Source organism: Mauremys reevesii, linkage group 9 (assembly GCF_016161935.1).
Source record: "Mauremys reevesii isolate NIE-2019 linkage group 9, ASM1616193v1, whole genome shotgun sequence".
NCBI lineage: Eukaryota > Metazoa > Chordata > Testudines > Geoemydidae > Mauremys > Mauremys reevesii.
The window spans coordinates 32,087,527-32,113,078 of NC_052631.1; the positions used below are offsets into that span (position 1 = coordinate 32,087,527).

Sequence of the window (25,552 nt, forward strand, 5' to 3'; positions counted from 1 at the left end):
TAATGATTCAGCCAATTACATATGAAGTGAATCTGAGGTGAATTACTGTAAACAAGGGCTTCTCAAACTTCTTTGCACCATGCCCCCCTTCTGACCACAAAAATTGCTACACAACCCCAGAGGGGGGAACCAAAGCCTGAGCCCTGCCACCCAAGGCATGGGGGCCAGGGCCAAAGCCAGACCTTCAACCTAGATGGGGGGCCTGTAACCTGAGCCCTCCCCTGCCCCACACATACTCAGGGCTGAAGCTCTTTGGCCTGGGCAGGGGGGATCGGGCTTCGGCCCTGGGCCCCAGCAAGGCTAATACCAGCCCTCGACAATGCCGTTAAAATGAGATTATGACCCACTTTGGGGTCCCAACCCACAGATTGAGATCCGCTGCTGTATATAGTTCTTTGTTAACCCAAGGCTTAACTCAGCAATCAACAAAGTGGTGCAGCTTAACCCCACCACATTCTCTTGCCACTGCACCAAGATGTGAACCCCAGTATGATGTCATTTTAGGCCTTGCTTTATACTTGGGATTAACCCTGATTCAGAAGTCATCCAGTAACTGACATATCCTGCACCAGTGCGAACTCCAAGTGTAGACAAGGAAATCTTCAATTTGCACCAGCTGAGCTTCTTCCTGTTTTAAACCAGAGTAAGATCAACCAGTTTATGTCTACACTTAAGGCTTACACTAGTGCATTTCCACTGATTGCTGGCCTCCAGTGGGTGAATTGGGGCTGATCCTAAGCATAGTCAAGTCCTTTGACTAAGGGCTTGTCTATGCAGAGAGGTAATGTGCACTACAGCGGTGTGACTTCTAAAGCACACTAATATGTTGTGTATTAATTAGTCCCGGTAGACCCTGCTGATGCACACTAAATGTTCCCAAATGTGCTTTAACATAGTGCTGTTTCAAACACTTCTGAGGCTGATATGCAGCAATCTGACCTTGTGTGATTGCAAATGGAACAAATGATTGAGCAGAGTCACAGGAGAATATGTAATGGAAGAAATATTGAAGTAGCTGGAAGAAGACTGTGACACTTTTGTGACTAAGTTTGTACACTCCCTTTCTATATGTTTCAGTGAAATGGATGTCTGCTAGATCTTTATCATATTTTTCACAGATGGCAGCAATTCGTTCCAGGGGCGATAATTTGTTTTAATTTTTGCACATCTGCTAACTGAGGATTGATTAGCATATTTTAAGTCTGAATAAATAACCTAGTAGAATGACCATAAACTTCTTGGTATTAGCAATATGAAATGGGGAAGGAAGATGATTTTATTGTATGCTCCGTATACTTCTAAACTTCCTTGTTTTGGTTAGACATCTGTTTTCAGTGCTGTCCCACAAATGACCTGAATCACTGCTTTTCTATTACTGTAGGTTAATTTATTTTTTATGCATGCTGCAGACTAGTGGCACACAGCTGGAAGGAAAAATATTTTAATTTGCATTTTTCCTTATGTTGTATATATTTGCCCATTTCTGTATACAAATTAGACATTTTGCATTCTGGACTGTGTGTCCCTGCCACAGTCCCAAAAGAATTGAAAAGTACAGTGTGGAAATATGCATATACTACATATGCATGATTAGAATTTAGATTAATTACATTTTTAATTTGATATTTTAGCACAACTTATTAAAACAGAAATGTGCCTTTTTAAAGCGTATGAAAAATTAAAAGCATATGAAAACCAGTCCTATCAGGTACTAAGCAGTCAACTTTTATTCACCTGAGCATTTATATAAACACTTTTCATCCTCAAATGTCTGATCCCATGAAATGTTGAGCACTTCCTCTGAGTTGTTGCGTGCTCTCACCTCGTTATCTCAGCCCCTCAAAGGAAGCACTTGCTATCTCATAGGAATGGGCCTTAAGGATGAAGTGTTTCTAGACTTTTTTCTCTTGGACAAAAAAATGGAATTGTGAGCTTTGCTACTCCAGGGAGAAAGGTACAGTCTAATTGTATGAACAGCAGCTACTAATGTTAGACATTTTAAAATCAGCAGTTCTGGATAACTTACATCCATACATTTTAAAAGGTGTGGCTGAGGAGCTCACTGGACCATTAATGTTCATTTTCAATAAGTCTTGGCACACTGGCCAAGTTCCAGAAGATTGAAAGAAAGCTAATGTTGTGCCAATATTTAAAAAGCATAAACAGGATGACCCAGGTAATTATAGGTGTGTCAGTCTGACATTGATCGTGGGCAAGATAAAGGAATGGCTGATACATGACTCTATTAATAAAGAATTAAAGGAGGGTAATGTAACTAATACCAATCAACATGGGTTAATGGAAAATAAATTCAGACAAATTGGATATTTTTATGAGATTATGGTAATATTGTTGATAAAGGTAATAGTGTTGATGCAATATATTTAGCCTTCGGTAAGGTGTTTGACTTGGTACTGATTAAAAACTAGAATATAAAATTAACATGGCACACATTAAATGGATTAAAAACTGGCTCCTTTATAGGTCTCACTGTAATTGTAAATGGAGAGCCATCTTTGAACAGGGTCTGTTTCTAGTGGTGTCCTGCTTGAAGCGGGTCTTGGCGCTACATGATTTAACATTTTTATTAATGACCTGGAAGAAAACATAAAATCATCACTGATAAGTTTGCAGATGTCACAAAATTTGGAGGATTTTTTTCTGGATCACATGGTAAGCTGGGTACAAGCAAACAATATGTGTTTTAATACAGAAAAATGTAAATGCGTACATCTAGGAACAAAGAATGTAGGATGGGGGACTTTATCCTGGGGAGCAGTGTGTCTGAAAAAGATTTGCGGGTTATGTGAGCATGGACCTCCTGATGCCAACTGGCAGTGGGGTATACAGGGATGCATAAGGGTACAGGAATCTCCTGAACATTTCGTTCACCAAATGGGGACCTGTGATGGCTCAGACAAAAGCCTGTATCAAACTGGTGGTCATCAATATCATTCAAAACACATGTATGGAGGTTGTGTAAAGAGTTATGTATATAAAATGAAAATTATGTTCTTAAGGGCTGTGTCTAGGGACTGGTCACTAGCAAATGTGAAAAACAGGTTTACTTTCAGGATGAAATGTTTGTCTGTTTATATGTAAATTAAGTATTGTATGGTTCACAGTGGGCCTCTACTCACCAATCTAATCCGAATACTAATAAAGGGTTGTGAAATCTTCAAACAGAAGAAAGTAACAGGAAGAGGTAAACTGGGGAAGGGGTGGAGGGAAATCCTATTTTGAGGTGCACATCAAACGGTCTGTGCTGGTATATTTAGGGTTGCAAAAAGACATCCTAGCATCCTTCACGTACGAAGTAAACAGACAGCGAGTTTGCTTCATGAAAAAGGATATCAACCAGGGTGTGCTGAAAAGGCCGGAGAGAACTTTGGCTGAGATAAGCTTCTTTAGATAGGAGGATAACTTGTTAGTTAAGTTTAGTCTCTAGAAAGTGTGTTAATATTAAACAAAATCATAACAATTTGTTTCCAATATTCTTACTATCACTTGAATCTCTGGTCTTTGATAATAAACTTATTTCTGTTTTCACTATAAATATATCTAAGTGCTGCATGTTCAGCAGTAAGCTGCTGTGTAGTGTTCCTTTAGGACCAACAGGCCTCGTAATTCTGCGAGTGTTCAGTGGGTAAGGGGTTGCACACTACAGGGAACACTCAAAGGATTTGGGGGGTGCTGTGTGGCTATTGCTAACCTGTACTAAGAGAGAGTCTGCAGAGGCTTAGACGCTAGTGCTTGTGTTGCCAGGTTCAGGGAGCTGATCCACAGCAGGCACAGACAAGACTTCCTCACATTAAGGGCAGGTGGTAGGGAAGTACCTCACAATCCTGGGTACTCCTGGAAAGCATCACACGGGTTGTGGTACATAAACAGCTGATCATGAGCTCCCAGTGCAATTCTGCGGCCAAAAAGGCCAAAGCAATCCTTGGATGTATAAACAGGGTAATCTAGAGTAGGAGTAGACAGGTTATTTTACCTTTGTATTTGGCAATGGTGATGACCACTGCTGCAATACTGACTATGTCCAGTTCTGGTGTTCACAAATCGAGAAGGATGTTGATAAAGTGGAGAGGGTTCACAGCAGAGCCACAAGAATGATTAAAATATTTGAAAACATGCCTTTTAGTAATAAACTCAAGGAGCTCAATCTAATTAGCTTGACAAAGAGAAGGTTAAAGCATGACTTAATTACAATCTATACATATCTACATGAGGAACAAATATTTAATAATGGACTCTTCAATGTAATAGAGGAAGGTACAACATGAACCAATGGTTGTAAGTTGTAGCTAGACATATTCAGATTGTAAATAAGGCATACATTTTTAACAATGAGAGTAATTAACCATTAGAACAATTTACCATGTGTTGTGGTAGATTCTCCATCAACAATTTTTAAATTAAGACTGGATGTGTTTCTAAAATAAATGGTGTAGGATTTATTTGGAGGAAGTCTTATAGCCTATATTATGCACGAGGTCAGACCAGATGATCAGAACGATCCCTTCTGGCATTGGAATCTATGAGCAAAAGACTACAAGCCAGACACTCCTTTGGTCTTCAGGATAGCCCTGAATGAAATCCTGGCTCCACTGAAGACAATCGAGTTTTGCCACTGATTAAATGGGACCAGGACTTCACCCCCTGTCTTTTCCATGTCCTATAAGATGTCCTTATCTTAAAAGAACTTTTCAAATGTTTATTAATAAATAACTATTAAACCTACATTTAGAGAACACCAAGGTTGCATGCACTGTTGGGTAAAATCTGTTTCTGACCCATTCTATGTAATATCCATCTTGGAATTGTAAAAGGATAGCTAAGTCTCCATCTTGGATACCCTTCTTCCTCAGATGATTTAGTGCCCTTTCAGCCTTTTTCAAATTAAGGCGGAAAAAGGCCAAGGCAGTTAGAGTCATGTGACAGCCATAATCTTGCCTAGCAACCGCAGGTTATTTAGTGAGTGGCACGCCTGTCACTCAGGGCTGTCCATCTGAGTGGCAGCCAGTGTCCCAATTCAGCTAGCTGTGAGGAGCCCCAGAGGGACCAGGACTCATAGGACTTTGGATTCTTGGTCTCTATTAACATATTTGCACTCAACTGCTACACACCATTAGTGAGCACATACTTGCACTGAATTACGAGGTCAAGCAGAGACTGCCTGGGAAAGCACTGAAGACCTACCTGAGGTAGAAGATCTGCCCAAGAGGGAGAAGACCTGCCCAAAGGACCTGTTCAGAGGGAGAAGAATATCCAGTTCCTGTTTGGTGTGCAGCTCCCCTGATTTTCACCAATATCTTTGTCGTATCCTAAGTTTTTGTCATTGTGTCCCTGTCTTCAGGATATGGTATTGTAATACCCATTGTGGTTTTCCTCTGTTTTACATCCATAGGTTAAGGGGGTTTAAGGGCTCTGAGCTTCACACTCTGGTAACTGTTAACAACCGTGTGTGTCATGCTAACATTGTTTATTGTCTGAAGGGGGGTCCTTGTCTAGTTTACGGACTAGTGGCGTAATAAATATTTGTGTGTTACATCTTATTCTGCCTCTGTCTTAATAAATCACCCGATGATAGATGCGGGAGGGGGATGGGATCTGCAGACAGTCCATCTTCTGATCTGTGCAGACCATAGTTAAACTGTTTTGGGCTAACAGTACAAGCATACAAAAGCTAGGAAATGACCATTAAAAGTTGCACAACCTTAAAACTGTACATCTGTGCATATGTATTATACTGTACATCTATGCATATGCATTATATATAGTCTTTAATGACACAATCGATCATATGCTGTTTCTCCAATAGTATTAGTTCAGGTTGGTAGAAATATTACAAGCTAACTCAGCAATTAATTGGTGCTTTTATTCCAATTCCTAGTGGGCAGGGGCGGCTCTAGACATTTCGCCGCCCCAAGCACGGCGGCATGCCGCGGGGGGGCGCTCTGCCAGTCGCCAGTCCCGCGGCTCCGGTGGACCTTCCGCAGGCGTGCCTGTGGAGGGTCCGCTGGTCCTGCAGCTTCGGTGGACCTCCCGCAGGCGTGGCTGCGGCGGGTCCACTGGTCCTGCGGCTCCACCGAAGCCACGGGACCAGCGGACCCTTCGCAGGCACACCTGTGGGAGGTCCACCAGAGCCGCGGGACCAGCAGACCCTCTGCAGGCATGCCGCCAAAGGCTGCCTGCCTGCCGCCCTCCCGGCAACCGGCAGAGTGCCCCCCGCGGCATGCCGCCCCAAGCACGTGCTTGGCGTGCTGGGGCCTGGAGCCGCCCCTGCTAGTGGGCCAATATCCATATCACAAAAGCTATCATCCCAATTGGCTTGGAACTGAATGAGGATGGAGACTGAATGATGCTTTTTAATTTATGGAGGTGGACCCTGTAGAACAGTTTTGACGTTGTTGTAGGGAAGCTTGCAGTACTGCTGCCCAGCTTGGTTTCTGTGCATAAACTAAGCATTTCTGTATCCAAGGCTGTCCACCTTTTACAAAACATCAAATTAAATTAACTTTAGAAAATGTTTTTCAAAATGGTATTATTTTGAGTTTATAAATATGGTAGCTACTGTGTTGTCATTCCTTCAGACTTAAGAAAAATTTTATATTGAAATAAATATTAAATATAGCAAATGTGTAAAATAGGAGATACAAATCTGTTGACCATGTAAATTATAAAAATAAGTCAATATTAAAATCATTTTTAAAAAATGGAGAGACTTATAAAAATAGGAACAGGTTATTTTAATCAAACACAACCAGAATTATAATCACTCTTTCTAAAAATAAAATAGACTTTCCCCAACCCTTAATATCTGCATTTAATAGTATTTTCTAAACAAAAATTCAAATGCAATTATGTAACAAAGTACATTCTTTTACACTGTACAATATTTCCATCTTTTACACTTATTTTAATTCCAGTTTGGTCATTAGTACTCGACTCATTACTTCAACATGTTACTTGTGATAAAAGTCCTACAATTAAATATAAACATGACATGGCCATCTTAATAATTGCTTTGCTATAAACTGTAGAGAATACACAGAATTAGAAAGTCATTGTGTTTTTATCAAAATATGCAATCCCACCAAACCTAACACAAGCTATCAATATTTTTCTTATGAACCATAAGTTATATAAAATATTTGTAAAATATTTGTATAAATATTCTACCTGATTTGCTTTGGTCTAGAATGATCGACATATAACTCCACTTAGAAAATATCCCCATGTATTTCGTCACATTTGTATTGTATTTATTTCATAATCCCAGTTGTCTGGACCTAAAGCTGCTATGGAACCAAAACTCTCATTGATTCATATAATTCATCCCTGGCAGAATAAATAAGTGGACAATACTATTATTTAATTGAGTACTTCACTATCAGTTCAAGTGTAGTTTTATCAGACCAAGATATCACTTCTTTTACAATGTATAATAAAAAACCAAATAACTAAACAAATAGTGTATCATATTTTTATGTAGAATGAAGTTGAGGTTCACCAATCTTTGTCCTGTCCTTTATTTTATAATACTGTATACAGATAAAAATACATGAGAATAGATAATACAGATGCAGTATTATGGATACTTATCAGATCAGCCCTATGGTATAAAATGTTGATCATAGTCATCTACCTTCCTTGACCATTTTTTAAAAGTATTTTCTCCACCTTCTTCAAAATTAGATCCTTTGTTCCAGTCACCAAAACAATATTCACTGTAAAACTCTGGTCTTACTGGATGTCTCTTTTGAGCTGACCTCTGCCAGCCTTGGTAACGTAGGACCTTATAGAATTCTAAGGGTCACCAAATGAATATTCATGGCTTCTGGCTGTTGGAGGATGACTATGGCTGAGGAGCCATCATCTAGCAATATAGGCTCATCAGCTGACAGTCTCTGCACTACCAGCCATCCCCACAGGACATTGGACGCTACACAGCAGCCTGACTGGGGGAATAGGATGGAATTTCCCAGTTGGAGAATGAGGGGCAAAAAGGGACAATTGTATTTAAGTGGGGGGGGGCTCCCTTTGTCACAAGCCAGAAGACCAGGCTGGAGCAAGAGAGAAGGCAGAAGTGTCTGCCTCGCCTGAAACAATGCTCAGATCTCAGGCTCACAGAAGGGGTTAGATCATGCTAAAAGGAGAGCATCTCAGGGCTGTTTATTTTGTAGAGTGCTGTAACTCTTTAGTGCTTTCTTAAGAAATTTCTTTGCTAAACCTGTATTTTTTGCTTGCCTGCCATTTTGTAGAAGCTCAGAGCTCCCACACTGAGGGGACACATATAAGCCACGGGGGGGTTGGGAGTGCTGAGGCACTGGCTTCAGGGTTCAAGGCAGGTCAGGCTGCAGCGTCCCACATCCCAAGGAAGAATGGCAGACATGGAGGTCTGTAGTTAGGAGTGCTCCTTAGGGCTTGTTTACACGACAATTAGTTCACAGCAAGCTGGGGTGTGAATCTACTCTGCACTAGCCTGCCACAGATTAACTGTCTATGTGGACTATGCTGACACACATTAACAATTAATTGGTGCAGTCTGATATGCGTCAGCAGGGTCCACATGGACAGTTAGTCTGTGGCAGGCTAGTTCGAGGTATTTTTGCTGAGGCATTGGTGGAAGAGATCACGCTTTATTGGATCCCTGAGTGTCTCTGGGCTGATTTTCTGTTTGCATCATTTTGGAGATAAGTCCAACTGGAAATTATAGAGGAATCTTTCTGTTAGCAACTGCAGGATAGGTCCTTACAAGACTTCTCCTGAACCGTCATCTTGCTCTTGCCAAAGACATTCTTCCTGAATCTCAGTGTGGGTTTAGACCATCTAGAGGCACTAATGACATGATCTTCACTGCTCGCCAGCTGCAGGAAAAATGTAGAGAACACCACAGACCACTATACATGGCGTTCACTGACCTGACGGAAGCCTTTGACTCTATTAACAGGGAAGCATTGTGGGAAATCCTTCTGATGTATGGTTGTCCACTGAAATTTGTCACCATTATTCATCTCCTTCACGATGACATACAAGCAGTGATTCTCCATAGTGGGTCTACTATGGCTCCTTATAAGGTTAAGATAGGTGTCAATCAGGGCTGTGTTATTGCCCTCCCCCCCCGCGCTTCTCCATCTTCCTTGCTGCAATGCTTTATTTGATCACGGATAAGATCCTGGTAGGAGTGCAGCTAATCTACCAAATGGATTGCAAGCTGTTCAACCTTAGCTGCTTCCAATCCAGAATTCAAACATCGCTGACTTCAGTCATCGAGCTTCCGTATGCTGATGACACTGTAGTGTGTGTTCACTCAGAAATAGATCTTCAGGTGACCATCAACATCTTTGCTGAAGCATATCAGAAAATGGGACTGATGCTTAACATCCAGAAGACAAAGGTTCTCCATCAGCAAGCTCCTGGTGCACAATTCCCATCACCAGCAATACAGATCCACAATAACCCTCTAAAGAATGTTGCACACATTCCATATCTTGGAAGCCACCTTTCACAGACAGCTGATATTGACGAAGAAATCCAATGCCGGCTCAAATGTGCAAGCCAAACTTTTAGTCTTCTGAGAAAGAGGGTGTTTCAAGATTGCAACATCAGAACCAAAACCAAACTCGTGGTCTATAAAGCTGTTGTGATCTCCATCCACCTTGCTAAGCTGAAATGTGCACAACATATAGGAGACATCGTAAGGCATGGGAAAAGTATCAATGCTGTATGCATAAGATTCTCTGAATCAAATGGGATAATAGACACTCTAACATGAGCGTTCTCTCATAAGCCAATATTACGAGCATCAAGGTGATGGTTATTTATCATCAACTTCGCTGGGAAAGCTATGTTGTCCAGATGCCTGATTCCAGACTGCCAAAAACAAGTCTTCTACTCTCAATTCATCCAAGGCAAATGCACCAGAGGAGGGCAGAAAAAATGCTATAGGGACATCCTCAAGGCTAATGTGAGGAAATGCAATATTGACATCAACTTGTGGGAACACATAACCCAGGACTGACAACAATTGAGGAACTGCTTGAGGCAGAGAACTCAGCACTTTGAGAATTAGGTGCAACTACATGTAACAGAAAAATGGAAGCGACAGAAAGACTGTGCTATGGCCCAGACCAATATCCCAGGTTCACCTGCCCTGCTCGGAAACATGGCAGAGTCTGCAGCTCCAGAATAGGCCTTACAAGCCATCAGCAGCCCCACAGATAATTTGAAATGGACAATCCACAAAAGACAATCATCCTCGACTTCAAGAGATTCACACGGTTGAGTGCAGGGTAGATTCACACCCCAATTTGCCACAAATTTAACGTTCCTGGAGAGAAAAACTCAGAGACCCAGAGCTCGGAACACTGACCCAGCTCTAATCAGACCCAGGGGATTAGAAGTATGTGGGATCCAGCAATTGTGTTCACCACAGAAGACTGCTGTCTGTCCAGAGAAGAACACTGAGCCAGGTTGTGAGCATGCAGCCTCAGAGACTAATCCTTAATCAGAGAGGAGTTGTACTCCCTTTCTAACAGTCTCAGAATACTGGCTCCTTTCTTACTGAAACAGAATCTGCATCTCTACCAAGACTGATCAGCATATATATAGAAATCAGGCTCATGGTATGAAGTTTGGTGGGGGTACTCTTCCCTGGATGCACATTCTTCATCTATGGAAGAACCTTAAAGATGCTGCAACCAAAGCATATGATTAGCTCTCTACTTAGTTGTCAGAGAGAGAATTGGGCCAGCATGTGGCCCAATGGTTACTACACCATACTCTAAGAAACTGCAGCTGGATTGTGAGCATGGGCAAGGGCAAGCCCCTATCCCCACTAAATTAAAAAGCCTGCCAGGGCAGGAGGCCACTCCTCCTCCACAGTAGACTGGCCTATGCCCCAGTTCCACAGGGGACTGTCTCAAATGTGTGTGTGGATGAAAGTGTATAGAGGCAATGAAAAAGCCCTGATTGACGTATGGATGAAAGAAACTAGATATTCCCCACTCCTACCACTCAAAAAAGCAAAACAAAAAGGGTAATTTTTATTTGTTGGTTTTAGCCAACTCATTTGAAGACCAAGAACTAGTCCAACTCCTGCTCACGGCATGTGTGAAATTATTCCAGCTGGAGGAACTCTCATGGACTAAGCATCCCGAAATGAGAAGCGAGATGGTTCCAAAAATTAAAGAGTTGCAGAGCCACTGGAAGGTGGGAAATGTATTTACACAAGGTCTTTATACTGGACAGTTCCACAACTCCTTGACCATGAAGCTGGAGTGTGTTTCATTTGGCTTCTACAACAATAAATCTGGACTTGCCCTTGGATTAATTGGCCTGACATACAGTTGATAGCTGGACTTTCCAGGACTAATGCAGCTTGGAAGACTTAATATTTAAGATGAACATTTATTGAATACCACAGGAGTATCATGAATCAGGGTTTCCAATCCTCACTGACACTCAGATACCCACTGCTTATCAATGTAATTGTAAAATTGAATATAGATAGTGTAAAATGTAATAATCATACAACAGTATAAACCAAGGTTTGAGATACAGAAAAGTTTTCCAAAAATGAACTATACTTCATACTCACATTCAATAAACATTTTCTATCTTTACCGGATTATTTTAAGATACTGTATACATTAGGCCATGATCTTTTAAATTTTGTTTTTCATTCATAAACACAATACCATGAAAGTTTGAGTATAAATGCATCACATCATCTTCTGTAGCACAAATTCTTCATAGTGAATGTACTCTGAACCTATATATTTGGTCTTTATTATGTCCAGAGTGATTCAGAATCAAATACGGTATTGTACATTTAAGACAGTTCAGTGGCTAGTTACTTGTAACTCTGATTAAAAAGGTTTTGATTGGACCTACTGTTTTCTTCTGTGTATGTATTACAACTGTTTACTGTTGCAGAACTATTTTGGATCAGGCTTTTTTTCCCCTCATGCTATGTTTACACTATTGCAAATATTCCTAGCTTTTCAGTTGCAGTGTATTTTTTGCATATACTGTACTAATATATAAAAGTTATTTGGATGAAGAAATGTTATCTTCATTTTTTGAACCTGCCTGAATCTGGAGTTTCCTTTGCATTCCACGCTTCTATACATTTTTCTCCAGTGCTCTTTTCTTGTTTTTGACAACTGTCACTCAAAGTACAACGTCTGGAGTCATACTCTGTATACTATTCACTTCGTTCCCATCTGAGTCAATGAAATGTTGATTTTCCAAATGTTTAGAGCTTTCATTACACAAATACTCTTTTCTATCCTGTTGACTTGGGCTTTTGAATAGATGTTTCTTCTGGTGCATTCCAAGAGCAGCTGCTGTCTTGCAAATTTTGGGGCACTGAAGACAAGCATATCCTTTTCCATTGTGTTCATGTACATGTCTTTGCTCATGATTCCTTTTGGTAGAAAGATATAAAAAACTCTGTAAACAGAATTGACAGTGGTAGCGTTTTTCTCCAGTATGTATTCTTTCATGTATTTTGAGCGTTTCATTTAAAGTGAATGCCTTACTACAATATTGACAGACAAAATCCTTGACACCCAAGTGAATACGTTCATGTTTCTGTAGGTTTCCTGGAACTGAAAAACACTTACCACAGGTTTTACAAGTATACGGCTTTTCTCCAGTATGACATCTCATATGCATTTTTAGTGTGGATGGGCTCTGGAACTGCTTTTGGCATAATTCACAAATATAAGGCTTTGAAGTAGGTACATGCCAATGTATAGGTTCCTGGATTTCTTCGGTGGAAGATTTCTCTCGCTCACAGAGCTCACAATGAAGATTAGGCATTTCTGTGTTTCCTTCTTTACTGATGCCCTTTTCGTCAGGAATTTTTCTAAGTGCATACTCTCTATTGCACGTATTTTCACTTTCACTACTGGAGTTCTTGTTTCCATGATTCTTCCTCCATTTGACTTTTCTCATTTTTCTTAGCTGTTTAGATTTCTTTTTTGGTTTGTAATTATAATAAGGTCTCCAGGGTTTGTCATTGGAATCCTGATCACTTACATCATCGCACATTTCAGTAAGTTCCATACATTCTGATCTGCAAAGCCTAGCTGGGCTTCTTTCTTTTCTCTCTGTTTCAGTCTCCTGAGGCTGATTGTCCTGTTCAGATTCACGTTTAGACCTTCTTCCTCTTTTATAAAACAGTTTGGATCCTAAAATATGTCTTTTTACAATAGCCTCATTCCCAATTTTTACTGTTATTTGACAAAGGGGAGCAACATTACTATCAGTAGATGTTCCAGGTAAGGCAGGCTTTGCAATGTAGGTTTCAGTTTTACTTGATTCTTGAACAGTATCTATAGTCTTGTTAGATGAACCTCCAGATCCTGTAATATACTCTAACTCCTCGAGTGTTTCTCCTCTATTGTACAGAAGTGTTTTCTTTTTTTCTTTAATAGTTTTTGCTTTAGTAATGCCTTTGCCGTAATTATCTGACCCATGTTTACAGTCATCTTTTATGGACTGACTGGCTGTATTATTGGAGGATATTGTCTTACTGCTTCCCATAGAAGTGACTGCATTACTGTGCATTATTACTGATGAGACTCTACTACTGTGCATTATAACCGAGGGTGCTGAGCAGCTATAGTTAATAACAGAGGTTGAATTTTCACTCACATTACTGAAAGACAGAACGGAGGAATCACATTCCTGAGAACCAGAACTAAGATCATTTGCAGGTTGGGGCACTGATTTTTCTGCAGTAAAAAAGTCACTTTGTAGGTCAGAATTTAACATTCCTACTGCCCAAGGTGAAACATTCTGAATATTCATAGATGATGTTGCATCATTGCATGAAGATGTATTCAAGGAAATAGTGGTATTGTTTGTTAATATAGTATTTTGAAAATTCAGCGAAGGTAGTTCAGAGTTGAGAGAATTCTGAATAATGCAGGTACTAGAAGTTGCTTCATTAACTTGGTTGCTTGCTTGTACATTTTCAAACGAAGAATTCTGGTAGGACTTATAAGGTAGCCTTCTGCATTTCATAGGTAAAAGCCTATAAAGTTTGTAAGGATACATGCTAGGCTTTAAGCCTCCATTAGGTGTTTCTTTATTTACTGCAAGTCGATGGTCAATTGCATGGAAAGATTTCTGATGATTTTTTAGTATATAATAGGTCATGAAAGTCTCAAGGCAGAAAATGCACTGATAACGCCTTTCCCCTGTGTGCCAGATTTCATGTCTGGTACGATATTCAGCTAATGCAAACACTTTGTTGCAGTAATGGCAAGGATAAGTTCTTCTCCATGAATGCACATTTGCATGTCTTCGAAGGCTAGACAATGTTACATAGCTACGTTTGCAAACAATGCATGTATATAATATCTGCCCATCAACAACTTTAACCAAATGATCTGTTTCTGACAAGGTGCAGTTTGCACTGGAGTAATCAGTAATATTGTTTTCAGACAACAGAGGCTCTGTGTTTCCATGTGAGCTTCCATTTCTTTCACCAGTAGTAGTATAGTTATCTAAAATTTTTTGTTCATTTCCACTCTGAACAGATATTCTGCCTGAACTCCTACAGACTTGTTCATGATTCTCCAGTCCGTTAAGATTTGCAAATTGTTTGCTGCAGTATTTGCATATTAAAGGTTCCTGATGATTTGTGTGAAGCTGAAGATGGGTACTGAGTAAAGCTCTGTCATCAAATGATCTGGTACAACAGTTACATCTGTAAACAGGTGGAATAACAGTTGCTATGGATCCAGGGATGTTAGCAGATTTATTTTCCTCTTCTGTGGAAAAAAGTAAGTCTCCTGCCTTATCATGAGGGAAAGGAATAACCGCTTGATCTGTAACTGCTTCTTGTTGAACCTCTGTATTGGTTACTTTGGGGGCTGATATTTTTGCTATAGCCAAACCAGTACACTGGGGTTTAAAGGCCATCTTTGGTGTACCACACGCTTGTTTTATTGGTTGAAGTAGAGGTGTTGTCTGAAGAGTTTCATAATTGTCTTCACTCATTGTATACAGAGGGCTGCTGTCACGTTCTAAAAAAGGAGTTCCTTGAAAAGCATCACCTCCAGAAGAAACTGCATAGGAGTGTTCAGCTAACGTACTGGCTGGCTCAGCATCTTTTCCAACATCATCCCTATCAAGGCCAACATTGGTTGCTTTAATTGTCTCAGATACCTTTTTAAAACTTGCTCTCAAGTCAAGTGGAGAAAACAAATTGTTATTATTTTCAGTTTCAAAAATTGAAAAAGCATTTGTGATTCTTGGCCCGTTTGTGATAGCTGAATCTTCGTGTCTTTTTTCATTTTTTTCTTCTTTGACCACCCCTTTTTCAGTTATACAAAATGCATACGGACAGGGGGAATCTGAAAAATTAATGTCTGTAAGATCTTCCAGAAACGATATTCCCAGTTTTTTCCCTGCAGCTGCAAGGTCTGTTACAGTCTCCTGTCTCTTAACAACTACTGTGGAACTGTAGATATAATTAAGTATTTCAGTAAACACTTCAGCCTTAAGATCATCTAACTCCAGGACATGTCCAGAAATACAGATCGTATGACTCCAAAAAATATTTTTGAAATAAAGGCTTGAAGCTGCTAGTACATTACTGTGGGCTTTAAATTTGGTATCTTCCACAATTATAGTGACATCACATAAAATACCCCGAATTCGCTGTTCATTTAAAATGGAGAGTACCGTATCACTATGAAAGTCATCCTTGAGATCCTTTGACTGGGACATGACTGTCATCTACAACAACAACAAAAGAAGAGTTAACAGTTAAATTTGCTTTTAAAAGCTATTACAAAAAATCAGCTCTGTAATTGGGGATTTTTTTCAGGTTTGTTTTGTTTTGAATTCAGGTAAAAAGGGAGGATGAAGTTATGCAATAGCATTTTCAGGTAAAAAAACTTGGGTTTGATCCTGCCAACAATACTGATGGTAATAGCGTGACTTGTCAGGGAAGTATCTACAATTCTTACTAGTAAATGTTTGCAGGGTGAGGCCCTGTATTTCAGAATTAATTGTAAAGGGTCCCCTCTACCCCCGACTCAATTTTCATACAAAAGTTGACCCATTCTGTAGAAATAGGTAAATTATCCAAGGAGCTAAAGAAAATAACATTCATTTGTAACTCAAATGCATTTACATACATCATAAGTTATATATTCAAAGTATGTTCTGTCATAATGTTTCATTGAAGGTCTACACAAATCAATAATATTTACAAACAGATTAGAGATGGAGGAGCTCTGGTAGCTCCTCAGTAGCAGGGACAGGAGAAAAAGCAGCTCTCTTGTTCCTCAATAGCCAGATCAATTCTTTATATTTGCAATCTGGCTGATATCCAGTATTTAAAATCAGAGCCTCCAGCCGTCTGAATGGCCAGTGGTGCAAGTGATGAAGTTTAGCCTGAATGAACAAAGAAATTGAACTCAACCCTAGAGATGGTCCCTCCAAGGTCAAGGTTGAGACATATTGATGTGGCAGTGTGAGGAAACTTGAATTACTGCTACTCATATTGTATCTGTTCCATGGATAACAGAGGACTTAGAGCTCCAGGACTGTGTAATCACATTTAACATTTGATCCCATTAATAAAAAAATTACAGAAAAATTAGAGGTTCCAAAAATTAAACAGCTCCAATGACAAAATACTGTTTTAAAAACCAAATGATAAAACACACAAATCATGATTTTAACATCAACAGATGTTCTTTTATACAAGAATTCTTTTATATAATTCATTAAAATTAATATTTAAATTAGTTGTTGGGCATTATTAGATAGAACCTCATTAATAATGACTGGACGTTTCATTGTGAAATACTGAATTTTGTGAATTAAAAATACAATAATAAAAATCCAGGGTAATGATAACAAAATGTATTTTGTTTATTTTGTCATTTTGGGTTTTTTTGGTAATAGCAGTTCACAGTATCCTAATAACTATGCTTGACTTTTATTTTTAAATCATACCAATAATGAGATCTCATTGCAATACTCTGCTGTTTAATGTTTGCTGAGTGATATTAAAATGCCTCCATTTTATTTTATTGAGGATTACAAAGTGTTCAGACTACCAAGGCACTATTATATAAAGTTTACACTTCAGTAAGAAGGAAGGATGCCAAGATTCTCAGAATGAAACAGTATATTAATGGAAATAAAATAAGGAAAAGAGAAAACAGTTAATGGGTGGAACTGACTGAATATATGCTACAGAACTCTCTCTGATTTTTACCAAATACTGGATTCTGTTCAAATTTAGAACTGTTCTGTGGCATAACATGAATCCCCTTCTTTTTTCTCCCTACTTTAAGCTCTGCTTTCAAGTCATCAGAGTAAGAAGTAACATTTCCATATTCAGTTAGCAATCACCAGAGCCAAAGATCTGCAAGACTACTAATCAGGGCCAGTCCACAACATTTTGGCACCTGAGGCAGGGAAATCAAATGATGCCCCCAAGCCCCCTCGCTTGGGCCAAAACTTTGAAAGGACTGAATTCTGCCTTCTTCCTGTTCTACTCCTCTCATGGTACTGCTCTGCTACGTACCCCAATAAAGGAGAACTAACAACTTAAAATGCCTTGTTCAAAAATTTTAAGTAACACTTAACTTTGAAACGCCTGAACAGCAAATGTAACTTTTCTTGTCTGCATAGTAAACATTGGCATTTTTATCTGTTTGAATAATCAAAGTGGTGTTTTCTGTGCCTTCTTGGTAGCAAAGATCTGAACTGCTTCCTGAAGGTCCACAGTCTGGGCCAGCTCATGCTCTGCTGAGATGGTTGCAAGGCCGACCAGCCTCTCCTGTGTCATTGTGGAGTGTAGATGTGTTTTTATTACCTTCAGCTTGGAGAAGCTGCGTTCTTCACTGGCAACTGTTACAGGAAGTGTTAGAAGTATACGCAGAGCAACAAAAGCATTTGGAAAGAGGGTGGTCATCTAATTTTGCACATATATTCCAGAACAGCCTTTGGAGTTGATCCTGCTTTAATGTATCTTGAAAGGGCTTTCAGTTCATCACCTAATCACTCGAATCAAAATCGCACATGTCATCATGTGTCAACACTGTCTCTAGTGCCCTGCATTGCTGGTGTAGGTCTTCTTCAGGTACAGTGAGGAGTTTTGGAATATCATACAACATCCCAAATATACTGCTGTGTTCCTTGAGCTGCAGGAAATAATGGCAATTATGGTATCATCTATCTTCCCAATTTGGTGTTTGATAGGCTTTATTGCCTCCACTCAACTTTCCCATTGTGTGGCACTCAGTGGTTTCAGTGTCAGAGAGGATGTTCCCAGATGTTGCTTCAAAATTTGCCATTGATGAGTTGATGCAGAGAAAAATACATAGATGCTTTGAATTACATTAAAAATTTCAGCAGCCTCACTAGAATCTGATGCTGCATCACTGACCACCAAGTTCAATGAACGAGAACTGCATGGGACAAAAAAAGCTAGAGGGTTTAACTTTCGGATCAGTGTCTGCACTCCTCTGTTCTTTCCTCTCATTTTGGCACCATTATCATAGCCCTGACCTCTCATGTCAGCTATTGCAATTCCCATATCTTCCAGCTTTTTAAGAAGCACATTTGTCATATCAGCTCCTGTAGTATCATCAATGTCAATAAATTCTAGAAAATGCTCTCTGACAGTCACCATTGCAGGGACATTTTCACTAGGTTCTGTTATTGTTACAAAATGCACCATTAAAGTCTTTTGTTCCATATGACTGATGTCAGGTGTGCAGTGCAGAATAACAGAGTAATATCTTGCTGACTTCAGATCTGCCACAATCTTCTGTTCGACTTTTGTTGCCAGTAACTGTATGATATCATTTTGAATTGTTTTTCCACGGTAGTGGTGTATGTACATTTCTTGGGTGGTGACTCTTCTTAGATGCTCCTGGAGTACAGCATCAAACTCAGCCATCAGCTCCACAATTTTAAGGAAGTTTCCATTGTTCGGCACATACAGCTGATCTGAAATGCTGCACAGTGCTAGGTTTTGGGTAGCAAGCATTCTCACAATGGCAATGAGCCTTTTCAGAACATTTTGCCAATAAAGAGACTCTGATGCAATCTTCTCTTGATGCAGATCATCTATGGTGGCCTTTAACGTTAGGCTCTTCTCAAGCTCTTTCCACCTATGGAATGCTCTCTGGTGATTTGCTGCCTTCTCATGGCATGCCAGATTTCTAGCCTGATTTTTCCAGTCCTTTGTTCCTGTAGAACCCAGTGTGGCTGGAACATTAGACTGGAAGAGTTTGCAACAAAAAAAGTATGCAGCATTCTGGGTTTTTGAGTACATAAGCCATGGCCTCTCTACTTTGTCACCATTGGGGATTTCACACTAGCAATGTGTTGGATGGAAACTTCTATTTTCATTGTCTTTGGGGAACATGAAGTTTTTCACTTGCTGTGGCCCATGCAGTACAAGAAAGTCACTCAGGCTACTGCTCGAGTGGGTCCACAGTCCTGGATCATCTAGACTTATGGAACTAAACTTAGCAGCAGCTGTTTCTTGCGCCTCCACCACACTCTTCTCTTCTCTACAGTTCAGGAATGTGCATGGTTACATCCATTTGAGATGGAGATATGGATGCTGCAGTAGCTGCCAGGTCACCTGCACTCTGACTAACTGGAAGATCAGGCATCTCCTCACCACTCAGATCCTCACTGGGGCCGGAACATTTGTGTCTCTGTATCTCAGGAGAGCTCCTTCCTGCTTAGATAGAAAAGCTTCCTTTGCTTGTGTGCTTTTTTTCTGAATGCTGCCCTAGAGGGGCGTTTTCTTCGTTCACTCATGACTGCTGTTCTGTGCCAGCTATAGTGGCTCTCAACCACTATAGCTGAAGGGGACAAATAGGCAGGCTGCCCGGGGGGGGGCAAGAGGGGCAATTTGCCCCAGGCCCCACAGGGGCCCCCATGAGAGTTTTTGGGGCCCCTGGAGCGGGGTCCTTCACTCACTCTGGGGGCCCCAGAAAACTCTCGCGGGGCCCGGGCCCCCGGAGCTTCTTCCACTCCAGATCGTCGGCGGCAATTCGGCGGCGGGGGATCCTTCCGCCCCGGGACCCGCCGCTGAAGTGCCGGGTCTTTGGTGGCAATTCGGCAGCGGGGCCCCCCCGCTGTCGAAGACTCCAGGCCTCCTGAATCCTCTGGGCGGCCCTGCCTGGTAGTGAGGGAAGATATCAGTATCTTAGGGGCCTAACTGGTTCCTGCTACTTCAGTTGACTGCCTGTTCTCCTCAAGTGGGTTCAGGGAAGCAGCAGGAAACAGGAAGCTCCCTGAGAAGCTGGTGTTAATCAGTCCAGGCTCCTGGGGGTGCTAGAGAGGTACATAAGAGGCTCCTCCTCCTCTCTCTCCCTGCAACTCCTGCTGCTTTCTGTTATTCCCTCTCACTTTTTCTCCTGCCTGCCTGTTATGTCTCTTGTGCCCTCCTTTATCCAGCACAACACTCCATCATCTCTGTGCATCTAGAGCAGAGAGAATACATATGTACCAGCAACAGACACAATTTTCTGCACCAGTGGTTCCCAAACTTTCACAACCTGTGAACCCCTTTCACTAAAATGTCAAGTCTCGCGAACCCCCTCCTAAAAATGAATATTTCCAGGGATTTTCTCCTTTACCTGAGTATAAGTTATAAAAGCAGTGATCTTGGAAATATAAAATTTGTTTTTATGACATGCGTATTACACACTATTTATTATTAATTACCATTTATCATTACAGTATTTTTATTACATTATGAAAACAGCAGCACTCTTCCAAGATCTCACTTTTGTAGCTTGTATCACTTTGAATAAGCCTGTTATAAGACAAGGCTCCTATGTTTCATCGAGGAGTATCAGATGTGAAACAGCATGAAGGTACTTAAGAAGCCAACTCAAAGAGTTCCTCCTACACAAGCATTCAGATCTTGAGCAGTCCAGGCAAGCAACGCACGTTACAACAAAGCTTAAACTTGTTCTTCATAATAATTTAAAAAACAATACTAGCTGCCTATTTAATTTTAAAAACAGCAAAAAATATCCACCTCCTTTTCCATTACTTATAAGGAGTCTTGAAGTTAAAATCTCCTCAGTGTGATAGATACGCTTGCTTTGATCTGCTTAGCTCTTGGAAGTCCAGGGGCTCCAGGTTGCTGGCCCCGAGCTGCCCGGGGTCCCTAGCGACAGCTCTGTTCGCCATTAGGGAATTTTTTCCCAAGAACCCCTTGTAACATTTCATGAACCCCCAGGCGTTCATGAACCCCACTTTGGGAACCTCTGTTCTACATTCTGGGTCGTAGTGCCGCCCCCCCACAGTCTGGCACCTGAGGCAGCCGCCTCAGTTCACCTCATGGTAAGGCCAGCCCTGCTACTCATGTATGACACTTCATCAGTTTAAACTACAATGGATCCAAAAGAGAATGACTGAATATGGACACTTATAATTTGACCCTGATTACAAATCATAACACTATGTGGTGGGTGAGCCAGTACTGTTTTCTGCAGCAACTTGTGTGCTAAATGTAAGCTTTCAGTTTAAAAAATTTAAGCCACTAGCCCTATAGTCACAAAGATTATCTCCAAAAATCAAATATATATCAATAAAGTGAGGTCTTCTGGAATCTATGGCCAGCCTAAAACAAAAGTTCTGAAAGAGGTGTGAATTACCCCATTCCCCTCACTGCAGCGTTAGCTCTGAACTCTAATGACAATTTAAAAAAGGGAACTTTAATTACTTCACTGCTAATCAAAGCAGATATGAAAGACAATCCATATTATGGCAATATGCAGAATATATTGAGAGAGACATTTTATTTTGGTATCACAAGTGGTGCTTGAGAATAAAATCACTTATTTTTACAATCTGGCTCGGGGCTCCTGTTTGTAATAGGGAAGTTTTAGCTATTCGATGCACAAAAGTTGTGCACAGTTGAGAATTTAAAATGCACAGAACACAAGAAATTCAAAGTTATGGTTCACATAGCAAATAATACACAGACGCTCCCCAAGTTACGTAAACCCAACATACGCAAATCCGACTTACCAAAAAAGTTCCGTAAGCTAGAAATAGGAATTTGGGGTTTGGTTTTTTTTTTTTTTTTTTTTTTTGCGTAATGGTCAGAGATACGTTTCCGACTTATGCAAAATGTGAGTTATGCAAGGCATTCCGGAACGGAACGCTTGTGTAAATCGGGGTGCGTCTGTATGTAATGAATCAATTACAGAAATGAATTCAGTAGTATATACTGCAAGATAAAATACTACATCTGCACATAAGCAGGGTATTGAGCAACAGTGCCCTAAGAAAGTCAAATTGATTGTGGCTGGCCCAGATCCTCAGCTGGTGAAAGATGGAAATCAAAGGAGAGATGGCCGCTTGTACAAGCTGAGAATCTAGATCACACCTTCATGCATATACATTTTAAATGATGTTGCATTATATAGTTTTTCATTAAATTTGCATAGGTTATAATAAGAAATATTAAACATTAATTCACTTTAATAAGAATACTGACCTGAAATTTGTTTTAGTTTAAGACTGCTACTTCTTTTGGCCCACTATCCGAAAACCCAGACAAAATTAGTTTCTAGTACATGAGACTATCTTCTACATAAAGAGTACTGATAAAAATATGTTCCTTCAGGCAAGCAGCCACAATCCCATAGAGATATTGTATTAGCAATTATTTTTTCATAGACAATGGCTGACATTACATCAGACTTGCTCATGTGATATGGTATTAGAAACACAAGCATTAGATGTCAAAAACAAGATCTCACAAAAGAAGCTATTGTATTACTTTCTGTGTAAGAAAAAAATACTGTCAACTCTACCTCCCAGTGACCAAAGTAAGAGAAGCTTGCCAGAATTTTTTTTTAATCATTCTTTGTAATAGCATAGTTAGTGTTAGTTTGAAAGGACAGATCATCTGACACACTGTTGCTAAGTACATCAGATGGCTATTTCTACACTAAAATTAATTTATACACAAAGTCCATAATAAGTGAACTGAAATGTTCATAATAGAAAGATTGGCTGATTCTTCAGCCAGTTACTTCAGCATAACATCTTTAGGGGAAAATACTCATGATTTAGACTTGTACCTGCATGCACACAGATTACAAGCCTTTGTAGTCTCTGAATCATGGATGTTGCACTCTGCTTAGTACAGTACCTCTTTGCATAGCTTCTTTGGAGAAAGCAGAAGTTATGATTTGTTATTTGGGCATTAATCTTGTACTATACTCTACACCATCTGAAAAACTACATGAAAAAACTCCAATATGGAGCAAGCTGTTTTTCACATATAATACTTTTTGCTTCCCTTTGTCTTGGCTAGTACAATCCCAAAAGAGTTTGCTTGCATAAGCGCTGACTCCGTGGGTGCTCTGGGGCTGAAGCACTCACGGGAAAAATAACAGTGGGTGCTCAGCACCCACTGGCAGCCCTGCAGATCAGCTCCTTCCCTTCCCCCTCAACCCTCCCGCACACTTATGAACCCTGTCGATCAGCTCTTCCATCTCCCTCCCAGCGCTTCCCATGGATCAGTGGTTCAGGAGGCACTTGTGGGGGGGGGGGGGTAGCAGGAGCAGGAAGAAGTGAGCGGGAGGAGATGGAACAGGGAGGGGGTGGGGTCTTGGGCAGTGATGAGCTGCTAAAATCTTAACAACCGGTTCTCTATAAAAAGTTCTGATTTAAGAGATGTGCCAGAGCATGTATTTTTTGTACCAATAGGGTTACCATATGTCCGTATTTGCCTGCCGCCCAGACAGCAATTTAAGAATCAAAAAGCTGGACATGTCCAGGAAAATACAGCTGTATGTTAACCCTACCTAAAGTTCTTTTTTAAAAAGATGGGCCTGAACTAGAACTGAGTTCCTTTTCACATGTGTGGGTCCCCGCCACTCCCTTGGGGTGTGCTAGAGTGACCAGATGTCCCTATTTTATAGGGACAGTCTCAATTTTTGGGTCTTTTTCTTATATAGGCTCCTATTACCCTCACCCTCTGTCCCGATTTTTCACACTTGCTGTCTGGTCATCCTAGGATGTGTACATGTGTGGGTCCCAGCTGCTCCCTGCCCCCGCTCATTGAAGCAGGTGTGCAGGGTTAGTGCCCTGAGAACTGCAGGGCACCAGTGGACATAGGGCTGGCTGCAGACAGGGGCGTGGGGCAGGGCTAGCTGGAGGCAGGGAGTGTGACACGGGCTGGCTGCAACAGGGGTTGGCTGTGGGTAGGTGATGCAGACAGGGGCTAGCAGGGGCAGCTGCGGGCAGAGGGTGGCTGTGGGCAGAGAGTGGCTGTGGCAGGGGGTGGCTGCAGCAGGGGCTGTGGCAGGGGGTGGCTGTGGCAGGGGCAGGGGCTAGCTGCAGGTGGCTGTGCCAGGGGATGGCTGTGCCAGGGGGTGACTGTGGGTGGCAGGGGCAGGGGGCAGGAGCTGTGGCAGGGGCTGTGGCAGAGGGTGGCTGCGGCTGGCTGTGGGCAGAGAGTGGCTGAGGCAGGGGCTGGGGCACGGGGTGGCTACGGGCAGCTGTGCCGGGGGTGACTGTGGGCGGCGCGGGCAGGAGCTGTGGCAGGGGCTGTGGGCAGGAGATGCAGGTACTCACACGCGGGGAGCGGCTGGGAGCAGCCGGACGCAGCCAGGGACCCACCAGGCAGCAGCAGGAGCCCCAGGGCCAGAGGTCTGAGGAGCAGCAGCAGCAGCAGCAGCAGCAACTGGGCCAGGAGGCAGCCCACATGGCTCCCGCAGCAAAGCTCAGTGCCCCCCGGCGGCCGGGAGGAGGAATTACACCCTTCCAGCCAGAGCCCGTCAAAGCTTCCCTCGCAGGGAAGCCAGTTAACAAGCGGTTCTAAAACCGCTTCTAAATTTAACAACCGGTTCGTGCGAACCGGCTCCAGCTCACCCCTGGTCTTGGGGGAAGAAGTGGAGGCAGGGCCTGGGGCGGAGCAGGGGGTTGAGCACAACCCCTTCCCCTCCCCCCTGGGGACTACGGAAGTCAGTGCATCTGTTTACCTGAACACAAGTATTGATTCTCCACTGCCTGGCACCCTGCATAGTCATCTACAACTGTGCAAAGTGAGTGTTAAATGCTACCCTAACAGAATTCTCCACTCACTTTATACTGGTGGTAGCATTGTACACCCACTTTATACAAGGTGTAAATGAGAATGCAAGGTGCAAGGGAGTAAGCAATCAGGCCTATAGTTTCCAAGGGATCCATACTAAGGTTGTGAAAGCAAATAATCAAGAACTCTTGACGGGCTACACAGTTACACACTCTCTATAGCAGGGGTTGGCAACATTTCAGAAGTGGTGTGCCGAGTCTTCATTTATTCACTCTAATTTAAGGTTTCGCGTGCCAGTAATACATTTTAATGTTTTTAGAAGGTCTCTTTCTATAACTAAACTTTTGTTATATGTTAAGTAAATAAGGTTTTTAAAATGTTTAAGAAGCTTCATTTAAACTTAAATTAAAATGCAGAGCCCCCCCAGACTGGAGGCCAGGACCCGGGCAGTGTGAGTGCCACTGAAAATCAGCT

The 25,552-nt window shown here is 41.5% G+C and overlaps 1 protein-coding gene across 3 annotated transcripts in view; it reads right to left on the minus strand.

Annotated features, from left to right (window-relative positions):
• Positions 1-25,552, minus strand: part of RASA2 (RAS p21 protein activator 2) — a 193,238-nt gene that overhangs the window by 120,374 nt on the left and 47,312 nt on the right. For 2 of the 3 annotated variants that reach the window (XM_039487410.1, XM_039487409.1), the window contains exon 2: positions 12,636-15,765. In XM_039487410.1, the coding sequence (XP_039343344.1) occupies positions 12,636-15,765 (3,130 nt within the window). Of the gene's footprint in view, positions 1-6,789; positions 15,766-25,552 lie in introns of those variants that run through there. The other variant, XM_039487411.1, reaches the window with a different exon arrangement.